Source organism: Paroedura picta, chromosome 6, assembly GCF_049243985.1.
Source record: "Paroedura picta isolate Pp20150507F chromosome 6, Ppicta_v3.0, whole genome shotgun sequence".
In the NCBI taxonomy this organism is placed as follows: domain Eukaryota; kingdom Metazoa; phylum Chordata; class Lepidosauria; order Squamata; family Gekkonidae; genus Paroedura; species Paroedura picta.
This window is the reverse complement of record NC_135374.1, coordinates 18,489,360-18,511,190: the sequence shown is the minus strand read 5'-3', so window position 1 is coordinate 18,511,190 and position 21,831 is coordinate 18,489,360. Positions and strand designations below refer to the sequence as shown.

Genomic DNA, 21,831 nt, shown 5'->3' with positions numbered 1-21,831 from the left:
TACATTCTGTCTTGAACTTACTGCCCGTAAGCTTCATTGGATGCCATTCAGTTCTAGTATTTTGGAAGAAGAAATTTTTCTCTTTGTCCACTCTCCCCACCCCTTGCATAATTTTATAAACCTCTATCATGTCCTCCCTTAGTCATCTCTTTTCTAAACTGAAAAGTCCCAGACTCTTTAGCCTTCCCCCACTGGGAAGGTGCTCCAAGCCCCTAATCATCTTGGTTGCCCTCCTCTGGCCTTTTTTCCAGCCCTGCAGTGTCCTTAGGGACCAGTAGTAAATTGGAGTCCAATGGCATCTTTAAGACCAACAAAATTTTATGCAAGGCATAAACTTTCATGTGCAGGCATGCTTCTTCAATGTAACAGAATATCCTTAACCATTACAAAGAGGTAGAGAGAGAGGGTGTGTGTTGTTATTGTTGTTGTCGTTGTCATTGTCGTTGTTGTCGTCGTCAAGAAGGGCTGATGTGAGTCAAGTTGTGTAAGTAACGACAATTATAGCCGAGTGGATTAAGAGGTTTGATATTGTTTACTTGTTCAACTTCTTTGTACTCGGTTGACAAACGCACAACAGGCTCAGTGACTGATAAGGTTACCAGCTGTAGCTTAGGTTCAGATCCTTGATCTGTCTTGAATCTTGCTGGGTAACTTTGGGCGGGGAGCTCTTTTTTCAACCTAACCTACTTCACAGATACAGTTGCCAGCTCCAGGAGGTTTTAGGGGTGGAGCCTGAGGAGGTGGTATGTGTATGTGGGGGGGGGAGGGACTTTAATGCCTTAGAGCAGTGGCCCCCAACCTTTTTCAGGCTGGGGACTGGGGGGGAGAGGGCGGCGCGGGTGCTGGTGCGCCGTGTCCACAAACCAGCAGGTACGCCTCCCTCCCCGTCCAGCAGTGAGGCGTAGCGCTCGCTGCGCCGGGAGCAATTGGCTGCCTCCTGGTGCAACGAGCGCTGCAGGGGGGAGGCGGGGGCACGCCAGCACCCGCAAATGCGCAGGTGTGGCAGGTCCATGCCTGTGTGTTTGTGGGCACCGGCGCCTCCCCCCTGCAGCGTGGCGCTCGCTGCATTGGGAGGCGGCTGATCGCTCCTGGCGCAGTGAGTGCTGCGCTGTGCTGCGGAGGGGGGGAGGGAGGAGCGCCTGCTGGTGTGACCACACCTCCCTCCCCCCTGCTGCGGCCCAGTACCTGGAGGTTGGCAACCATACATATTCTTGAGGGAAACTGTGCTCTGTAGTCTTAAAATCAGTTGAACTCTTGGTCCCACCAGGGGGCTGGTGGCCCTACGTACAGTGGTCATTTTGCCTGAAAGGAACAACTCATTTATTTTTCAGCCTTGGTTTTTGATTTGTGTAAACATTGGCTGAAATAGATAGATTTCCCATTTCAAAAAAGAATGGGTTGTCTTGCATAATTGGAGGATTGTGTGAAATATGTTCTCACCGTACAGGGGGTGAAACACAACAACTGAAAAGGGCTCTTTCAAAAGGCGTGTATCACTTCCTTTGCAGAGGCTTTCCACACTAGCTTTACTACGGAGGAGGAGGGTAACAGTAGCAGAACTGTTAGGTCATATAAGTCAGCTTCAGACAAAATGATCATTTAGGCCAGTGGTCCCCAACCTTTTTATTACTGGGGACCAGTCAATGGCAATTTTACTTAGGCCCGGGGGGTAGTCTTTTGCCGAGGGACGCCGCTGCGACCTCCTAAGCCCCTGCTCCGCTTGCTTTCCCGCCAGCGCCCCTGACTTCCCACCGTCCGCTGGGGGGGGCGCAGTGTGCAGTACCACGCCGAGGGGGAGTCCCAGCCATGGCAGCTGCCGGAGAGCACCAAAGGTGAGCTGGCAGCAGAGTGGCAGGGCAGTCCCTGAAGCAGCAGCCGGGGAGGAGGGTGAGGAGCAGCCATGGCCCGGTACCGACTGATCCACGGACCGGTACTGGTCTCCGGACCGGGGGTTGGGGACAGCTGATTTAGGCTGTGAAAGCAAGAACAGGCTTTGGCCCACTAGCACACATTTGTCCCGCTGGGCTTTTGTTTCTCAAACAGGAATCTGATAATGAGGCAAAAGGCCATATCAGTTTTGGAATAGCAATTGACTTTGATGAAAGGAACAAAATGTAAAAGAAGTTCAAAGAGTGGTCATCTGTGCAGCTTAATTAAACAGAGGAGCTAATTCTTGTCTTTGTGGCCTTGCCAGGTTTTATTTGCTTCATTTTAATTGTCCAAAAAAAAACCCCAATCTTGTAACGGGTCAAAATGACCCCAGGTTTTAGCATTAAAAGGCCAGGAAGAGACGGTGTAATTTCCATTTGTTCCCTTGCAGCGAGGGTCAGAGTTGTACAGCTCCTAAATGGACCATGTTTTAGCCGCATCTGAAGAAAATTTCTGCTCCATCAGGCCTTTAGGACTTGAACACCTGCTTCCCCAAGTGGGCATAATCTGCTTCCCCTGTGTGGTCTCATTTAAAGAGTTTCTTCTTTTTTCTTTTTCTTTTTTTCTGGTGCAAGTGGCCAGTTGATTCTTTTAAAATGCTTTCCTGAGATAGTACATTTAACTCCTGCTGAGAGCAAAAGTGCCTGGTGTGGATTCCCCCCTGCAAAAGCAACTTTTACCGCGCCATCCTGAGCAGAATTACATCCTTCTGAGTTGACAGAGGTCAATGAACTTAGGTGGGTGTCCCTCTGTCCTGGATGGCACCATAAAAGCCTTAACCCTTCTTGATTTTGCAGCTTGTGCCAAGCTGCACTCTAAATGGAAGAGGAAATTGTTGGTGTCAATTAGCCAAAGAGGGCAAATGGAGTGTTTTGCTTCTGCCTTATGGATCTTACAGTTTTGCTTTAGTTCTGGCGAGGATGATTCAGTTGTGATTTGCTCTTTTTGTTATTTCATTTAACTCTGTGGCCTTGGCACAGCTTGGCCTTCCATCTCCATTGGGAGCGCTGAAAAAGATGATGGGATGATTTCTCAAGACCTAAAATATTGCCTAGTTGAAGTCCCTCAGGAAGGTATGCCACCCATTAGAACATCTTGGGTGATGATTGCTTGATGTTGCCTCCTGCTGCCTAATGGCAGGAACACCATTATGGGGAAATAATTTTTTGACCACTATGTTGGTTTTTGTACTGTTCTGGATTGTTTTAATGGGGTTTTATTGCTGCAGGGTTTTTATGTTGTAACCTTCCATGAGTGGCGAGTAAGAAATATAATAACAATAGTAAAGTCAATTGATAGATGCCTCTGCTTCTGAGAGGGATTGCTGTGGCCAACTTGATTTACCATCATTAAGGATTTTTTTTTTTTATAAAGGTACATTTTTCAGAATTGAAAGGATGCTAGTGTAACCTTTTGCATTCTATATTTGGAGAAATGTGCAAGCTTCCCAGGCAACTTTTTTTTTGCTGCAGGAAGAAGAATGCTAAAAAGAGCCACTCAATAAACAATACAAAGTTCAATAATAACCTGGCAGGTTAGAATAAATGTTATTGTTCAGGTTAGAAACGATCAACCAGTTGTGTAAATATTCATATCCACTGCTGAAGAACTTGGCATTTTCCGCTCTGTGTTAGAGACGGACCTGATATTTCCTCCACATTTGATCCAGCTTCAGATGGATTCTGTTCATCTGATCAGCCAATCTGCTGCTGAATGTTCTCCATTGAAAGATGAACGTTGAATATACAAATGGATGTTAATAACAATGTCTATTGTTCATTGTTTTGAGTCTTAGAAATTTTTTAAACCCCTTCTAGCTGATGAGCATTCTTTTAGTAAAACTTGAAATGACTGGCCAACATCTAAAGTAGCAGATAGGTAAAAGTTCGGCTTAGAAATGTCAGCTTTATGGGAAATGTCAGGACCAGTGAAGAGAGAATGGATCTAATCAATCTAACACTGGGGCTAGAAGCAAGCAGAGCTGGAGACGGAGCCTAGAGTGGTTGAGACTGGGAGAAACGAAGGACCTGCCCTAGGGTCTACCCTCCAATGAAGCCATTTTCTTCGGTGTCTGGAATTCTGGGTGATCGCCAAGCCCAACCTGGAGGACTGCAAAATTAGTATAGACGTTGCTCAGGTAGTAGGATAGCCAACTCAAGTTGGAACATTCCTGGAGATTTGGGGGTGAAGCCTGGGGATGGGGAGGGACCGGAGCATTAAATGCCATAAAGTCTACTCTCCAAAGCAGCCATTTTCTACAGGGGAACTGATCTCAATAGCCTGGAGTTCAGTTTGGGTTGCCAGCTCCAGCTTGAGAAATACCAGGAGATTTGGGTAGGAGGGAGGAGCCTGGGGAAATGCGGGTTAGGAGAGGGAAGGGGCCTTGGCAGGGCATAATGTCATAGAGTCCACTCTCCGAAGCAGCCATTTTTCTCCAGGGGAACTGACCTTGATGGTTTGGAGATTAAGGAGTCATATCAAGCAGGCAAATTCTTGGGTCCCTTTGACCCCTCTTTGGTTTTGTTGAAAAGCAGCTTTATCTTTCTGCTGTTTTTTCTTTTTTCTTTTCTTTTCTTGTAATAGAGGCCTTGGCTGTAAAAACAACAAAACCTCACAGCTGATTTTCAACGAAGGGGCTGGCGTTTGAAGGAAATGCCTTGAAATATTGATGCGCTCACGCTACAAAAAACAGCTTGCTACTTCTGGGCTTCTTTTCTTCCCATTACTCTGGGGGAAGCACAGCAGATGTGCGAGAAGAGAGAAAAAAAATGAGTGTAATTGGAAAAACATACATTAGATTAAGTGATAAAATCGGTAGTCACCTCCATTCAGACAGCGTGCGGAGTGTGAGGCTGACTGCCGTTGTGCTGGTAACATTTTTATTATTATTTCTTTGTTTATTCTCCAGCCTCAGACCATAAGACAGACTCTCCAGAGGACGCTACAGCATTACGAGCATCAGGCAATTGGGTAAGTAGAGCCGATTCCTCCAAATTTGGAAGGAAGGAGGAAGAGGGGGAGAAAGGGGTGGCAATACTAAAAAAGATTAAGCGGCAGTCGCCAAGCTAGTGCCGTCTGGAGTTTTGGGACCTGCGCTGCTGGCATATTCTCTTGCTCGACCATCACTTTTGCTAAATTTAAACGAGCCTTTTCCAGAGCTCCTTTCGACGCCTTCCAATCTGCTGTCCTCTTATGGAAGAATCAAGCAATGGCCTATGGAGCTACATTGCTGTCCATGTAGCGCTAATGTTACCGAGACCATTTCCCATATATTGCTCCGTTGCGAATTTTGTACCAATGAGAGAACGGGCATAATTACTTTCCTGCCAGTGCGATCTAAGCATCTGAACAACTCGGAATTTGTGGAGTTGTTCTTGATCAAATTCTTATATCATATGCTGTGGCCAAATTTTGCTGTCTTGCTTATAGGAAACCAAGTACCTCGGGTAAGGAATTAGGCTGAAGATTTAAACTTAAATGATTTCAATTTTTTACATGAAACGATGTGAACAGCTGGTGTTTATTTGTATTGGTATTTTACCGATTTTAACTTATCGCTAGCACTTAATTGACAGCTGTTGTCTCTTAGAATTGGTTTTGGTGTGAATTTCTTTTATTGCGGAGTTACTTTGCCAATGTTCATGGCTAGTCTAAGGCCGTAACAATAAAATTGTCTCTTGCACAAGCTCCATTGAACTGAATGGGAAAAGCACATTTGCATCATTCTAATCTATCTCAGTGGGGCTCGTACATTTCTCTTACTTCACCCCCCCCCCTTTCTACCAGTCTTCCAAACATTTGTTTTCTGAACATGCTGTTTCACCCTTTCCATAATTTTGACCACTCGACATTTGTTGGGAATGCTCGAAGATGCATAGCACTGAAAATAGTCTTTCTGAAGAAGATAGAATGTCAGTGTTTTCTCCCAGAGTTTGTTGACCTACTGGCTATAGAATTAATCACTGGAGCTTGTGTACCCTGTTTTCTGTCTTCCTATATTTGTTGTTTCTGAAGCTCCTATACATCAAATGTAAGGGGATGCGGAAATGAATCATTGCCACTAGGATATGGCATGAGATCACTTCTAGGGAAACCTGGAAGTGATGTCAGTTCTCTCTGAGAATCACCAAAAATGACATGGAGTTAGCATAGAGTTTTGGCCAATTCCTAGGGAGACAGGAAAATCCTGGAAGTGACATCACACTGTCACCATTTTCTTCTTTGGAAGAACCAGTTTGGTGTCGTGGTTAGGAGTGCGGACTTCTAATCTGGCATGCTACGTTCGATTCCCCGCTCCCCCACATGCAGCCAGCTGGGTGACTTTGGGCTCGCCACGGCACTGATAAAACTGTTCTGACCGAGCAGTGATATCAGGGCTCTCTCAGCCTCACCCACCCCACAGGGTGTCTGTTGTGGGGAGAGGAATGGGAAGGCGACTGTAAGCTGCTTTGAGCCTCCTTCGGGTAGGGAAAAGCGGCATATAAGAACCACTTCTTCTTTACTACTGCTGCTGCAAAAATAACGCGTACCAAGTGACATTTGTAGAAGATGGCCGAGACTGAACTTTTTGTTCTGCTTTTGCATTTGACTGTGGTAGATCTCGTGGTTTGTGAAGGAGGTCATGGAATGGATTTCTTCTTCTTCCCTCTGCAGCTCCCTGTGCTCAATGAAAAAGGCCCTGGAAGCCCAGGGGAACCTTGGGGTCAGAATGAAGGCTGGAGCACAAAATGGGCAAAAGTCATGCCCCCCCACCCCCGGTTGCATGAACTCTTGCTCTGCTCACAGACGAAAAAGAGTTGATTTTAATACTCCACTTTTCACTACCTGAAGGAGTCTCAAAGCAGCTTACAATTGCTTTCCCTTCTTCTCCCCGCAACAGAAACCCTGTAAGGTAGGTGGGAATGAGACAGCTCTGACAGAACTGCTGTGTAAGAACAGCTCTAAGAGAACTGTGACTAGCCCAAGGTCACCCAGCTGGCTGCATGTGGAGGAGTGGGGATTCAAATCCACCTCACTGGATTAGAAGCTGCCGCTCTTTAACCCCTACACTACGCTGGCTCTTGAGCTTCTGTAGGGAGGGGAGTAATTTTTACTTCTCCCCAAAGCTGAACTCCACCACAACTGCATCCCGCTCGGTTCCTGTGGGTCCCTCTTCCTCAGCAGCAGCTTCTGGGATGAGACATGGAGGTTGTGGAAGGAATAGAGTTCCACTCCTGAGCCCCCTTATTTGCAGTTCATGGCATTCAGCTCTCTGAATTGAGGTGCTGTGTCTTCTCTTACTTTATACAGTTTTTAATGCTTTAATTGTGCATGCATGCAATCCTCTACGTTGCTTTGCATACCTTCTTTAACGAGACAAAATGGCAATAATAAGAAATACATCTGAAATGAATCCACCTACTGTGTGGATCTGATTTCTGGGGAGAGAATTAAGCATGCCCACAGCCCCATGCCCTTCCTCTAGTGAATCGTGTAATGGCTTATTTGTTAACGGGTCAGCTATTTTTGCCTGCAGAAATGGTTTCGGACCTCAGTGAGACGGCCTTTCTGTTCTGTGAAACACATAAGTCCCTAACCTAATTCCTACTGAAAAAGAGCGTGCAGTCTGGCAAATATGACGTGAGAAACACAGTGGTTTAATTTATTTGTTTTAAACTTTTCTGTGACACCTTTCTATGCAGTGGAAGGTGCCTGAAGCAGTGAAAGTTTTGAATGTTACATCAACATTTAAAATAAAAAAATATATAAATATATTTCAGTTAAATTTAATCTCAGAGAATAAGGGCACCTGAATCTGGGCTTCTGAAGGTGACTAGAGTGGCCAGTTATAGATAGATTCAAATGAGTAGCCGTGTTGGTCTGAAGTAGCACAATAAAACCAGAGTCCAGTACCACCTTTAAGACCAAGAAAGATATATTCAAGGCATGAGCTTTCGAGAGCAAGCACCCTTCGTCAGACAGTCTCTAAGGAATAGATAGTCTCTAAGTTGTGCCAGGCCAAACTATCATTCAAGGCCAATACCAGCACCTTGAATGGAGCCTGGAAGCAAATTGAGAGCAAGTGTGGACAGAACAAGATTGGGGGTTATGGTCCCATAAACACATGAAACTACCGTATACTGAATCAGACCCTTGGCCCATCCAAGTCAGCATTGCCTCCCCAGTGCCTCCCCAGGGTCTTCAGCAGAGGTCTTTCACATCACCCACCAGATCTTTTAAATGGAGATGCCAAGGATTGAACTCAGGACCTTCTGCACACCAAGCACAGGCTCTGTCAGTGAGCCATTTATGATCCATTTCAGTCTACCATTTGATGGCAGTGTTTTGTACCGTGTAGATCCCAAACAGTCTTCAGGGGAAGTCCCATGCTGCTCACTGTTTGGTCTGGCAGCAGCCCCAAGCTATGAACCTGCTCCTTTTGGGGGAGATACATTCAAGTATGCAATTAGCATCTGTTCTCTCTTGCCCCAGAGGGACGGACCAGAACAAATGGGTTGAAATTAATTCAAAAGAAATTCCATCTAAACATCCGGAAGAAGTTCCTGACAGTTAGAGTGGTCTCTCAGTGGAACAGGCTTCCTCGGGAGGTGGTGGGTTCTCCATCTTTGGAAATTTTTAAACAGGCTGGATGGCCATCTGATGGAGAGGCTGATTCTGTGAAGGTTCAAGGGGGTGGCAGGTTACAGTGCATCAGCGATAGGGTTGTGAGTGTCCTGCATAGTGCAGGGGATGGACTAGATGACCCATGAGATACCTTATGATTCTATGATTCTATGATTTTAAGTGGGTAGCCGTGTTGGTGTGAAGTAGCACAACAAAAATTGAGTCTAGTTGATCTTAAAGATGGTATTGGACTCAGTTTTTGTGTAGGGGGAGAGTAACTCCAGCCAGAACAGGAGGCATTCAGGTTGCTGAGTGAGACTTTCCTTCTGCGGATAGAACCTCCATTTTGTCAGGATTAAGTTTCAGCTTCTGACATTAAAACCCAACTAATTGAGTCAGTGGTGATGGAAAGCCAGAGAGAAAGGCATGGGAGTGATGCATTATGTTCTACTAATTTATTTCTTACCCTTCCTTTCTCCCCAACGGGGACCCAGAGTGGCTTATTCTCTTCTTTCTGTTTTATCCTCATGACACACCTGTGAGGAATGCTAGGCTAAGAGGGCCTCAGGTTGCCCATCTAGCTTCCATGGCAGAATGGGGATTTGAACCTGGATCATCTAGATCAGGGGTAGTAAACTGTGGTCCTCCAGATGTCCATGGACTACCATTCCCATGAGCCCCTGCCAGCAAATGCTGGCAGGGGCTCATGGGAATTGTATTCCATGAACTTCTGGAGGACCACAGGTTGACTACCCCTGATCTAGATCCCAGCCCAGTGTTCTGACCACCGCACTGCATTTCTTAGTTTTATTTGTTGCACTTGCCAAATTTTAAACATTTAATTAATTTAAAGGTGTTTTGCTTCTGGTCCTTGGACTTAAGGTGGCTAATAAGAGAGGACTCACTTGAAAAGACAAAAGGGGTGGAGAAAGTTGAAAGCACGAGGGAAAGAGGAAGACCCTACATGAGAAGGGTTCTGTGAAGGCAGCCGCAGACTTCCATTGGCAAGACCTGAGCAAGCCCCTTGTCGATAGGGTGTTTTGGAGGGCGTTGATTCATAAGGGCTCCATAAATCAGGAGCAACTGGATGCCACTTCACCTGTGTGTGTGCATGCACACACACACACATGCACATTTCAAGGAGACCAAACTAGGATTACCACCTCCAGGCAGAGGCTGGACACCTCCCAGAATTAAAACTGATGTCCAGACAACAAAAATAATTTCCCCTGGAGAAAATGGCTTACTTTGGAGGATGGACTCAGTCGGCCCTGGGCCAAAGGTCCCTGCCTAGTGTGAGTTATCCAAATACACTCCAGACTGGAGAACCTTTTAATGAGTTTTTATTTGAGCTGCAGCAGAATGAAAAATCAAGGGGAACTCTTGTTCATCAAAAATCTGTGCAAAGGATAGACGGTTACATAGGGGGTTAAACATCTACCTCATCTCTGCCTCACAGGGCCAGCCCAGATGCCTGGGCCAATGAAATAAGGCCACTCTTTCAGTGTCATCGCCTGGAGCCTCGGCCATGGCTTGTGGTCACTGGGTCAGCACTCAGCCTCCAGGTTTACACTCAGCAGAACATTCCCAGACCTGTGGCGTCAGCTCGTATCAGGCTCAGCTCGATGTGGAAGGCTGAATTACAGAGACTCTTAATTTTTAATCTGAACTGTTTAAAAGTATCTATAATTCACTTCCGACCTAATTCTTCAGTTTATCTAAAAACCTTGCATGAAATACAGCCATGCACAAGCTGTTGGCTCTGCTCTGGGCAGAAGGTTACATGGCAAGCAGCCTTTTCTTCAAACATTTGGGTCCAGCGGCATCTTTAAGACCAACAAAGATTTATTCAAGGCGGTAGCCTTGAATAAATCCTTGTTGGCCTTAAAGGTGCCATTGGTGCCTCAAACTGTGTTGTGCTGCTTCAGAGCAACACGGCTGTCCGCTTGAATCAGTCTTTTCTTGCAACAGAGAGAAAGAGAGAATGGGCCTTCCTCCACAGAAAGCCACCCCTCCCTGAAAGGGAGAAATGAATACAGAGGCAAAGTTGATCATGGTTGGCTGCTGTCGTGGGTAATGGCTAGTTTAATGGGTTCTTTGATCTGTGATTCATTTATTATTTTAAAGGTTATCTATACAACAATGTTATTAGTAATATGTTGTAAATCACCCTGAACCGGCTAAGCCGGGAGGGGAGGTTATGGAAACCTAAATCTAAATGAATAAGTAAATAAATCTCAGTCTCCAATATGGAACTGAAGCCAGTTTCCGATAAATGGATGATGAGTTGGCTGTAATCATGTCCTTAAACCCTACTCCATCAACTCTCATGCTACAACCTCACTGAGGTTACTCCCCTCTCCCAGCCCTGTCATCTCCAGGCTCAACCTCCAAATCTCCAGCAGTTTCCTAACCTAAGACAAAATGTAAACAGTTCAGTTAACAAGCTTAAAAAATGCCTAGATTAAAACAAACATTAAAAAAACGGGTGACATTGAAAAGCATACAGATGTCAAGACGTCCAGAGAGCCAGCTTGGTGCAGTGGTTAGTAGTGTCGACTTCTAATTTGGCAAGCCGGGTTTAATTCCCTGCTCCTCCTCTACATCCAGCCAGCTGGGCGACTTAAAGCCGTTCTGACCAAGCAGTGATATCAGGGCTCTCTCAGCCTCACCCACCTCACAGGGTGTCTGTTGTGTGGAGAGGAAAGGGAAGGCGACTGTAAGCCGCTTTGAGACTCTTTCGAGGAGAGAAAAGCGGCATATAAGAACCAACTCTTCTTTTTCAGTAATATCAGGGCTCTCTCAGCCTCTCTCAGGAAGGGAAGGTGAATGTAAGCCACTTTGAGACTCCTTTGGGTAGAAAAAACAGCATATAAGAACCAACTCTTCTTCTTCTTCTGATTTTGGTCAGCCTCAACCAAATATCATTATGTCCGGCATTTTGACCAAGTGACCGCCCAGTTTCCCTAGTGGGCCAATAAACAAGGACTTGGGGCCAAGACCTCTCCTGATGGTGCTTCATGGAAGGGGTGTTCTGAGGCATTTACCTCAAGAATGACTCCTCCTTTCATTGCTTCTCCCACCCCATGTCCTACTTTTTGCTGTTTGCTGCCCTCATACGGCTGCCTTAGTGAAATGGCAGTTACAAATGGCCTGTGGTCAGATAGGCATCCTTGACTGTTTTATAACTGCCCAGGCACACTGGCATCTTCTGTGTACCGTTGCAGCCAGGTCTGTGCCTGTCAAAGTTGAGGCCAGGCTTCTGGAATTCTCTGCACTTTAGGGATTTGTCCTTGTGCATCCCACAACCTTTTTGTCACACCAAGCTCTCTCCCTCTCCTTGGTGTTAATAATGCTGGCATGTCTGGAGAACACCTTGAGGTAGAGCGGCAGAGTGAACTGTTGCTTAGGGAGTCTTCCAGAGAGGCTGATGCTGAATATGGAGCAGACAGGGAAGAAAAACTCTCTGCCAAAGAGCAGTTCTTTCCCTTCTGGGAGAGAAGCTTGCATGCGTGTTGCTGCAGCCCCTTTATGTCTGTTCCTCCCTTTGTCTCTGTTCAGATTCCTCTTGTGTATCTCTTGCAGGGAATTCTTGCCTGAGGAAAGCTCCCCAGCTGGGGGAAGCAGCCAGGAAGAGACTGTAAAAAATCAGCAGTCATCGGGATGGAAGTGGCCAGTTATCTGAAGGCCCATAGATGCATTATGCAGTAAACATGGCTCGGGGGAGTCCTAGCTGCCATTGTCATGCTGCCAAGTGTCACCGTGGTGCTATTTAATTCATCAGTCTGTCAATAAATCAATATTTGTAGCCTGCATTTCAGCTGAAATGGACATTTGGAGCAGCTTATAGAAATGGGGGATTCATGCAAAGGGCAGTTCCAACTCAGTGGAGATGTTCCTGTGGGGAAGGGTTCTCTGCTGGGTGACCTTGGACTGGTCACAGTTCTCTTAGGGCTGTTCTCACAGAGCAGTTCTTTCAGAGCTCTCTCAGCCTCACCTACCTCACAGGGTGTCTGTTGCAGGGAGAACACGGGAAGGCGATTTTAAGTCACTTTAGGACTCCTTTGGGTCGGGAAACACAGGGTATAAAAACCAATTCCTCTTTCTCCTCCTGTTCTGGTTCTGCTTTTCTTCCTTTGCCTTCTTCTCCTTCTCTCCCCTTCTCCTCCCGTGCCCCCCAATTGAAGGCATTTCCCCCCTTTGCAAGAGAGAAGTGGAACAGGAGAGAATGTTTAACTCTCTCTGCCTTGATTGCTCTCCCGTCTTGAAACCCTTTCCCTCCCTCTGAGCTTCCTGTTCCTTTGTCTTTGTTACATGTGAATGAGGGCTGGAGCGGATAGAAGAAGAAGAAGAGTTGGTTCTTATATGCTGCTTTTCTCTACCCGAAGGAGGCTCAAAGCGGCTTACAGTCGCCTTCCCTTTCCTCTCCCCACAACAGACACCCTGTGGGGTGGGTGAGGCTGAGAGAGCCCTGATATCACTGCCCGGTCAGAACAGTTTTATCAGAGCTGTGACAAGCCCAAGGTCACCCAGCTGGTTGCATGTGGGGGAGCACAGAATCGAACCCGACCTGCCAGATTAGAAGTCCGCACTCCTAACCACTACACCAAACTGGATAATGCATGGGGCACAGAAAAAAGATAAAGTACAGCTGTTACTGAGGCTTCCATGCCAACTCCCTCCCCCAACCCCATACCGGGACAAGGCAGATGTGACTCCAAAATATTCGGATGTTCCATGGCCTGCACAAAGTCGCAGGGAGCTGCTAGCAAGATTGGGGAAATGTTGCTGGATGGGAGGTGAAATGCTTCCTGCCATTTCCTTTCTGTGCCCCTCCCAGAACCAGAAGGGCAAAGGTATTGTCTCTGCCTTTTTCTTTGGGTAAAGCGAAATGATACCTTTGGAAAAGAAATGTCTTCAAGTCAGCGTGGCACCCAGGGAGACCTAAACGGCCCACCCCGATGTGTCTCCTGGCACAGACTTGGTTCTTTGTCAAAGCATTCTGCCAAAGCCGATTTTCCTCCACTTTATTGTAGCAGCAGGTGATTCAAGGGAACATCAGCTTTTGGTCTTCAGGGAGCACCTGTTCAGGAACAGCTGGATCCATTGTAGGAGGATGATTTTGACACCAGAAGTTTCCAGTGACATTTCCCCCTAATCTCCCCAGTGACCTTGCTATAGTCAACATGACCTGCTCCAATACAATAGGTGACATTTTCTTTCCCTCAAAACCCAAAGAACAGCCGGCTGGATCGGGTCAAGGGTCTCTCTAGACCTGAAACTTGGTCTCCGTGGAGAACAGAATCCTTTCTTTTATTTCTGTCTCCTGCTTCCTGTTTTTAGGCATTTATTAATAATTTTTTTCTTTTGCTTAGGACAGTTCCCCATTGCCCCTCCTCTATTTTAGTCGCACAACAACCCTGTGTGGTAGGTTAGGCTAAGAATATATGACTGGCCCATGGTCACCCAGCAAGCTTCCATGTCAGAGTGGAGATTTGAACCTGCGTCTCCCACATGTCAGTCTAGTGTTCTAGCTACCACACTTGATTTGCTGTCTCTACGTATTCCATGGATAAGACGTTACTAGTTCTGAGGAAAAGGACAGGAGGGCAGTAAAAGTTTTGGAAATAAGTATAAAATACAAGTACAACGGTATAGGCTAGATATCAGGAAATATATTTTCACAGTCAGAGTAGTTCAGCAGTGGAATAGGCTGCCTAAGGAGGTGGTGAGCTCCCCCTCACTGGCAGTCTTCAAGCAAAGGTTGGAGACACACTTTTCTTGGATGCTTTAGGATACTTTGGGCTGATCCTGCATTGAGCAGGGGGTTGGACTAGATGGCCTGTATGGTCCCTTCCAACTCTATGTTTCTATGATTCTGTGATATAACATGTCTTTTTGAAACTGTTCTGTCAAAAAAGGTTTATGTTTTCCCTTTGCAAGTTGTTCTTTAGGGAGGCTTGTTCTTCTGTATGTTTGATAACTTTGATGATCTTCACTGGCATTTGTTTTGCTGTTGGAGACCTATTTTGTTGTTTTTTCTCTCTAGTTACAGGGATGCGGAAAAGAACTTCCACAATATTTCTAATCGATGCTCCTATGCAGACAACTCTGGCAGCGATGAAACTGAAGACGTCTCAGGAATTCTCCAGTGTACAGCTAATATACTCGGTACTGTGTGCAGTTGTGCTCTTTTCATTATGGGGAAGGGGCCATTTGAGTTTCCTGCCCGTTGTATTTTATCCGCAAGTCTCCATTCTTCAGGCCTTGGTTTGACATCGCTGCCATTGATATGCAAGAGCAGCAAGGTTGTTCCCTGTATAGAACAATGGCTGGATACAAATATGTCATCTGGTCCAGCATTCTGCTTCCAATGTTCCCATTCACATGCACCCCAAAGGTTCGCAATCAGGATGAAGAGAGCAGCCATCCCTCCTTGTCATTCCATTCCATTTGATATTCTGTGTGCAGAGCCTTCCGATGAAGAATGCCAACACAGTTGATCAGGTTGATACGACTGAGTGGGCTAGTACTTAGAGCCCACAATGCAGAGCTCTGCTGGGGTTTCAAGAATAGGCACAGATCTCTGCTCTGTGCTGTTGATGATGGAGGCTTGAGCATTTCCTCTAATGCTTGTGGTGCTTTAATTGACTGCAGACAGCTTGGTGTAGTGGTCAGGAGCAATGGCCTCTAATCTGGTGAGTCGGGTTTGATTGTCCACTCCTCCACATGCAGCCAGTTGAGTGACCTTGGGCTAGTCACAGTCCTGTTAGTGCTGTTCTCACAAATCAGTCCTGAAGGTGTGCAAGACTTTCTGCTTTCCTAGTTCCCAAGAAAGGTACCAGAAATATTACCTCTGTGCAAGCCCTGTTCAGAGGCTTTCTCAAGGAGAAGCTTCCAGTCAATTGTGTTCTAAATTTTTCATTCATTTCTCTGGGGCTTGTCAGGATGATTTTACTAGTGGGATTTTTGTTGAGTGCCTTTCCAGGAAATTGCAGGCCGTGAGAACATTTTCCATGCTGCTTCGCAGTTCTCACACTTCAACTTTGGAGTGTGTCGAAAGCTGTGGGGGGAAATTCTCGCTGTTTGCAAACACTTCGGAACCCCTTTGCCTGCTGTCTAAGTGTACAAATTTTTTTTTTAAAAAAGAGTAAGTTTGTGATCAAGTGAAACAGGGTTGATTTTCCCCTACTCATATTTTGCAAAGCTGGTTGTAGCCTTCTGTAATCAACACAACGTGCATTCTGCCTTGGCGGCTGGCAATTCTATTATCCTGGAGTCCTATATATGTCCATGGGGGTATAAATGGTTACGAGTCACAATGGCTACTAGTCATGAGGGTTGCCTGCTTCCTCCACTATGGAGGAAATATGAATCAGCAGCCGCTGAGCATGGGTGGGCTGCTGCTGTTGCTGTTGTACTGTTTGTGGACTCCTGGAGGCACTGGGTCGGCCCCTGTGTGAACAGAATGCTGGACTTGATGGGCCTTTGGTTTGATCCAGTGTGGCTCTTCTTATTAGGTATCTATAGGCCAGGAATACAATAGGCACCAGCACATACACCTGTACTGTGACCTTCCTGGGTTCTAGACCTCCTCCTTCATCCCCCTGTTCCCCACTTGAGCTTGAGATCCTGTGTGGTGAAGTGGTTAAAGAGTAGCAAACTCTAATCTCAAGAGCTGGCTTTGATTCCTGACTCCTCCTCCATATGCAGCCAGCTGGGGGGCTGCTACCTTTCTTCCCCCCATGTTCCCCAAAGGTTAGTCAGGGAAGGCACAAGGTGAGATACCTCCTTCCCTTCCCATTCTCCATATCTCCCAAAGGCTAGGCTGGGTGAAGAAGGGCATGTGGGGTGCCTCGTTCCCACCCATCCTCATCTCACAAAAGGCAAGCTGTGCAGGAAAGGCTGCGGGAGCTACCTTCTTCCCACCCGACCTTACATCTCCCTAAGGCTGGGCCAGGCAGGAAAGACCACTCCCACTCCCACTCTTACATCTCCCAAAGGCCAAGCTGGGTTGGGAAGGCCACAAGGGGCTGGCTCTTTTCCACCTACTTCTACTTCTCCCAAAGGGCAGGCTTTATGGGGAAGTCCATGGGGGATGGGCTCCCTCTTCCCATCCACCCCCATCTCCCAAAGGGCAGGCAGGGAAGGCCATGGGGTAGTTGGCTGCCTCATTTCCACCCATCCCCATCTCCCAAAGAGCAGGCCAAGCAGAGGTCAGTCCCCCTGGAGAAAAGGGATACATGGGAGGGTGGAGATCTCTGGCTTTGGATCCCATGGAGCTGCAGGAATGCCAGGCTTCAGGTGGAAAACAAAGAAAACAAAGGGGTGGAAAACAAAGAGAAATGCTGGGTGGCAGTAATTGCTAATAACAATAAACATCAAATCATTCATAAACTTGTCACAGTTACTTCCTTCAATGAAAATATTTAATTGATAGCAAAATTTGCTCGAAGAATTGAAAATCTTTCAGTCAGTATGTTCTTCAGTTCAGTTCAGTATCAAAGTAAATCAAAAACAGTTGTATGTTACAATAAAACAAGAACAGAGTGGTCAGCAAACAACTTATAGAGGGTTTCTCAATTACTGTCTCTATGTCAGCTTTTCTCAAATTTTTTACCATTGAGAACCCCCAGAAAGGCTATGAGAAACCACAGAAGTGGGATCTTCAGGTCCTAGCTAGCATCCCTGCCATTGTTGAGGTTTGCCAGCCTCCAGGTGGGACCTGAAGAACCACCAGAATAAAAGCTTTGTCTAAATAAGAGAATATTTTTGTTTTTGTTTTAATTTAAAGCCCTTTTCTTTCACAGGGCGGGAGGGCTCTCCCCAGCTGCCATTTTGAAAAACTCCATGCCATGGTACCATTGAGGGGCCTTTACAGTACTGCATGTTACCTCAGTCCTGTGGTTGGGAAGCCCTTTACAAAATACCTATAGAGTTGGGGGCTGAACTTGGGACTTTCTGCATGCCAAGCAGATGCTTTACCACTGAGCCACAGTCCCCTCCCATAATACCATGTGGCTACCGTGCATTCTTATTGGGGAATAAGCACTCTTGAACTTGGTTACAAATGCTTCTGATTACCCATTTATAGGGTTAGTCTACCTGGCTGTAATGCTAGACAGACTTGGAATTCACCCTCATTGAGATGAATAGGGTGTAGGAAATGTGGCTAGGTTAAGGCTGTATGTAATTGCTGTTTCAGTGCTCCTGTGGTTCTTCACATTCTGCTGATGTGTGAATGTTGAGGCTTCTAGACCCTAATTCTTCTTTGTCAGCCATTGAGCAGATCATTGGCTGAAAAGCCAGACGAAGCCATTAATACTTCAAGCGATATGCATTATCTGGAAAACTGCCTCGTGATTTTAATCTCTTCCCTCCCCACTAGCATATACATAAATAATCTTTTGTCTGCCCTCCCATTTCCACCTTTCTCCATTTTTTTTCATGCCTCAGGGCATAAAACTTTTTAATTATACTCTTCTTCCAAGTTCAGAAGAGTGTGAGCCATCCAAATTGTACAATGTTCCTGGCAGCTCTGCTGGGATTTTATTGATATCATATGGGCTGCTGAATATTTATATTATTCCAAGTATCTTAATTCATGCCCTTAGGAAATAAAATATTCTGCTAGAAATGAAAGATGGGGTTTTCTCTGTGGTAGCTTTTCTTCCTTGGTGTAGCTAATTCATGTTGCCTTTCATTTAATAAGATGCTGCAGACAAACTCGGGTCTTTTGTAAGATTCTTGCTCCTCCTCCTTGGCACGCTTGTGAGCACTGAATGGAAAACACAGTTACTTAGCCCAGCATGAGAGTTTCTTCATTTGTGGCCAATAATTTGCAAAATATTACTCTGCCTGTTAACACATGTCATGTCTCACCTACAATGTGCAGCGATGTAACGTTCTTCAATCCTAAGCGTGTTTGGCAGCAAACCGGCTCGCTTTCCAGGTTTGCAGATGTTTAAGGGAGGTGCAGAGTCTCTTGTGGCGCAGAGTGGTAAGGCAGCCGTCTGAAAGCTTTGCCCATAAAGGCTGGGAGTTCGATCCCCGCAGCCAGCTCAAGGTTGACTCAGCCTTCCATCCTTCCGAGGTCGGTAAAATGAGTACCCAGCTTGCTGGGGGGTAAACGGTCATGACTGGGGAAGGCACTGGCAAACCACCCCGTATTGAGTCTGCCATGAAAATGCTAGAGGGCGTCACCCCAAGGGTCAGACATGACTCGGTGCTTGCACAGGGGATACCTTTACCTTTTTAAGGGAGGTGCGGCCAGTGCTTGACATGAAAGAAACAGGATTGAGGATGCCCAGTTCATCTATATCAAGGGTCCATCCAACCCCCTTCTTCAGGCTTCGGGTATTTTTGAAATTCCAAGAATGGGTAGTGGGCACCACCATAAAATGGCCTCAGTGGTGGATCTTCATAGGTGCTGACTGTGTTTTTGAGTCATATTTTGCAGTAGGTGTTACTGTATTGATTTACTTCTCAATGTTCCCAAGCCTTGCTGTGAGGCAACAGAGATATCGTGCTGACATATTCCTGTCCCTTGCTGTGTAGGCTTGAAGTTTGAAGAACTGCAAGAGAAATTTGGGGTGGAATTCTTCAACATCTGCTTTGATGAGAATGAGCGAGTCCTCCGAGCGGTGGGTGGCACCTTACAAGATTTCTTTAATGGCTTCGATGCCTTGCAAGAACACATCAGGACTTCTGTTGGAAGGCAGGCCACTTCAGAATCCCCTTCTTTCCTATGCAAAGAGCTCCCAGAAGGTAACCTTATGCTCCACTACTTCCACCCGCATCAGATAGTTGGTTTTGCCATGATGGGTATGGTCAAGGCAGCAGCAAGGAAGATCTACCAGTTGGAAGTGGAAGTGGAACAGACTGCCAATGATGAGCCATGTTCCGAGGACTTGAACCCAGGCAACTGCAGCTGCCTCACCTTTATCATCAAAGAACGTGAGAACGCAAATATCACAAAAGCGCTTCCTCTGGGGACTTCCCATTCCCCTGCAGACTTGAGGATAAGCATCAGTACGTTCTGCAGAGCTTTCCCCTTCCATCTGATGTTTGAACCCAGCATGCTGGTGCTGCAGCTGGGCGAAGGTCTTCGGAAGCAACTCAAGTGTGATACTCACAAGGCCTTGAAGTTCCAGGACTGCTTCGAGATTGTTTCTCCCAAAATTGGTGCCACATTTGAACGAGTCCTTCTGAGGCTGTCTACACCCTTTGTGATCCGGACCAAGCTTGAAATGTCTGCGTTTGAAAATAAAGATAAGGTAAGAATATGGATTTAGACTGGTCATGGGTAGATGTCCTGACCTGGGTAGCCCAGGTGAGCCTGATCCTCTTAGATCTTGAAAGTTAAGAAGGGCCTGTCTTGGTAGAAGACCACCAAGGGATGGAAGACCACCAAGGGAGTCCAGGGTTATTATGTAGAGGAAAGCAATGGCAGACCACCTTTGTTTATCTTTTGCCTTGAAGACCCTAAAAGGTCAGCATAGGTTGGCTGGAACTTGATGACGAAAAGGATGAATTGATGGAATGGAGAGTCTGCTAACAAATGTAATGATAATTTATCAGTAAAGTTTAAGGGAAATATACAGGCTACGTTCATTTTGTTGCTTAACAACTCTGAACATGATGCAAATGATCATGGATTTAGTGACTTTCGCCTAAATAGTCATGATTTCAGATTATGTTTTATTTGGGGATATATAACTTCCAGACCTATCTGTAAGAGTTGGCAACAAATTTCTCTCAGATGTTTGGTTTGGAGGTTCCTATTCAGGCAAAACTCCTGAAGAATTTTGTGGGACATCAAAATGTTATTAAACTAAAATCCTTTTAATGCAAATTTAGAGGTTCCTGCTGAGAAAGATCCTATAAGATATTTCAAAGTACTGGCTTTTGTTTTTAAGGTGTTTTGATTAGTAGTTTACTCTTCAAGTTTCTCTTATGATTTTCTAAACTCTGAAAAATCATAGGGGAAATATCCTTTCCTGTATGGCCACAACGGGCTGCTTGGTTGACCATGCAATCATCTCTTATCTACTAAAAAGCCCTTTGCATGGCTTGACAGTCCTCGTTAGATTTATGGAACAGGCTTATATGTGCCTTTCAGAAAAAAGCAGAGAGGGTGGTGGGCCCCAGTACCTCCTACAGTTGCTGCCTATATTTGCCACAATTAATGCTTCCCGTCCCACCCATCTTTGGGTGCCATACAGCTAGTGCAATATAGTAGTATGTAGAAACTGATCTCCCTTAGGGTTATTTTGAAGAGTGTTGTTTCATTTTCTACCCTTTTCCAGATTTTTTGGCCTTTCATAAATAATGTACGACGAATGAATATTTTCTCATCAATGAAGGCCATATCTTCTTATTGTTCTTGGCTTCATTCAAGAGGCCTGGTCTATCAATATTGAATTATTTTCTTGAATTATTTTCTGTCTTTCATTCCTCTTTAAATTCAAGTGAAGTGGCCCCAAAGTCACCGTACATGAGAGGTATCTGCCAGACATTACCTCAAAAGTTCTGATTTTGCTTTCATTTGCTCTGTGAATGGGAAAAGTTGACTCTGTGCTTCTATTGGTGCCTGCAACCTTGCAGAAAAATCACACAATCCAATTTGGGGCATCTGCCCCTTTCTTTTACAGATATTCCTCATGTTGCCTTGTCAAAACATATTTAGGCTCTGATGATTTCTAAAATGAATTACGTTGGCTAATTTGACAGCTGCCAGTGGCTGTGAATGGGAAATGTGGAGCTGTAGTTTACAGGGTATGACGGATGTCTTTGCACCCCTCCATACTCTGAGGTAAATTTTCCCTAAAAAAAGAAATGGTGTTTCTCTCAGAGACTGAGTTAGCCTAGTAGCTTTGTTAGGAAAAAAAGAAGCACACTGTCCCATCCTGTCACTGTTAGAGTTTAGCTTATACCACCACTTTCTCCCTTCCTGGATGAACCAGTACCCCACTGTTTTCTGAGGTAACTAAAGCTCTTCCTCTCCTAGGAAATACACCTCTGATTCCCCTTTACTAACTGGGCAGGGGTTTACCTTCTCTTACTTGGAAGGATTCAGTTTATTCTTTGGCTTAATGAAGAAGTTGGTTTTTATACCCCGCTTTTCACTGCCTGAAGGAGTCTCAAAGCGGCTTACAATCACCTTCCCTTCCTTTCCACACAACAGACCCCCTGTGAGGTAGGTAAGGCTGAGAGAGCCCTGATGTTACTGCTGTGTGAGAGCAGCACTATCAGGGCTGCACGTGGAGGAGTGGGGAATCAAACCCAGCTCGCCAGATT

At 45.8% G+C, this 21,831-nt stretch overlaps 1 protein-coding gene across 2 annotated transcripts in view; it reads left to right on the top strand.

Moving 5' to 3' along the window:
• The window catches only part of GUCY1A2 (guanylate cyclase 1 soluble subunit alpha 2), a 205,551-nt gene that overhangs the window by 16,845 nt on the left and 166,875 nt on the right, over positions 1 to 21,831 (top strand). The window contains exons 2-4 of one of the 2 annotated variants that reach the window (XM_077341568.1): positions 4,838 to 4,899; positions 14,582 to 14,703; positions 19,090 to 19,808. In XM_077341568.1, the coding sequence (XP_077197683.1) occupies positions 4,838 to 4,899; positions 14,582 to 14,703; positions 19,090 to 19,808 (903 nt within the window). Of the gene's footprint in view, positions 1 to 4,837; positions 4,900 to 10,463; positions 10,606 to 14,581; positions 14,704 to 19,089; positions 19,809 to 21,831 lie in introns of those variants that run through there. The other variant, XM_077341569.1, reaches the window with a different exon arrangement.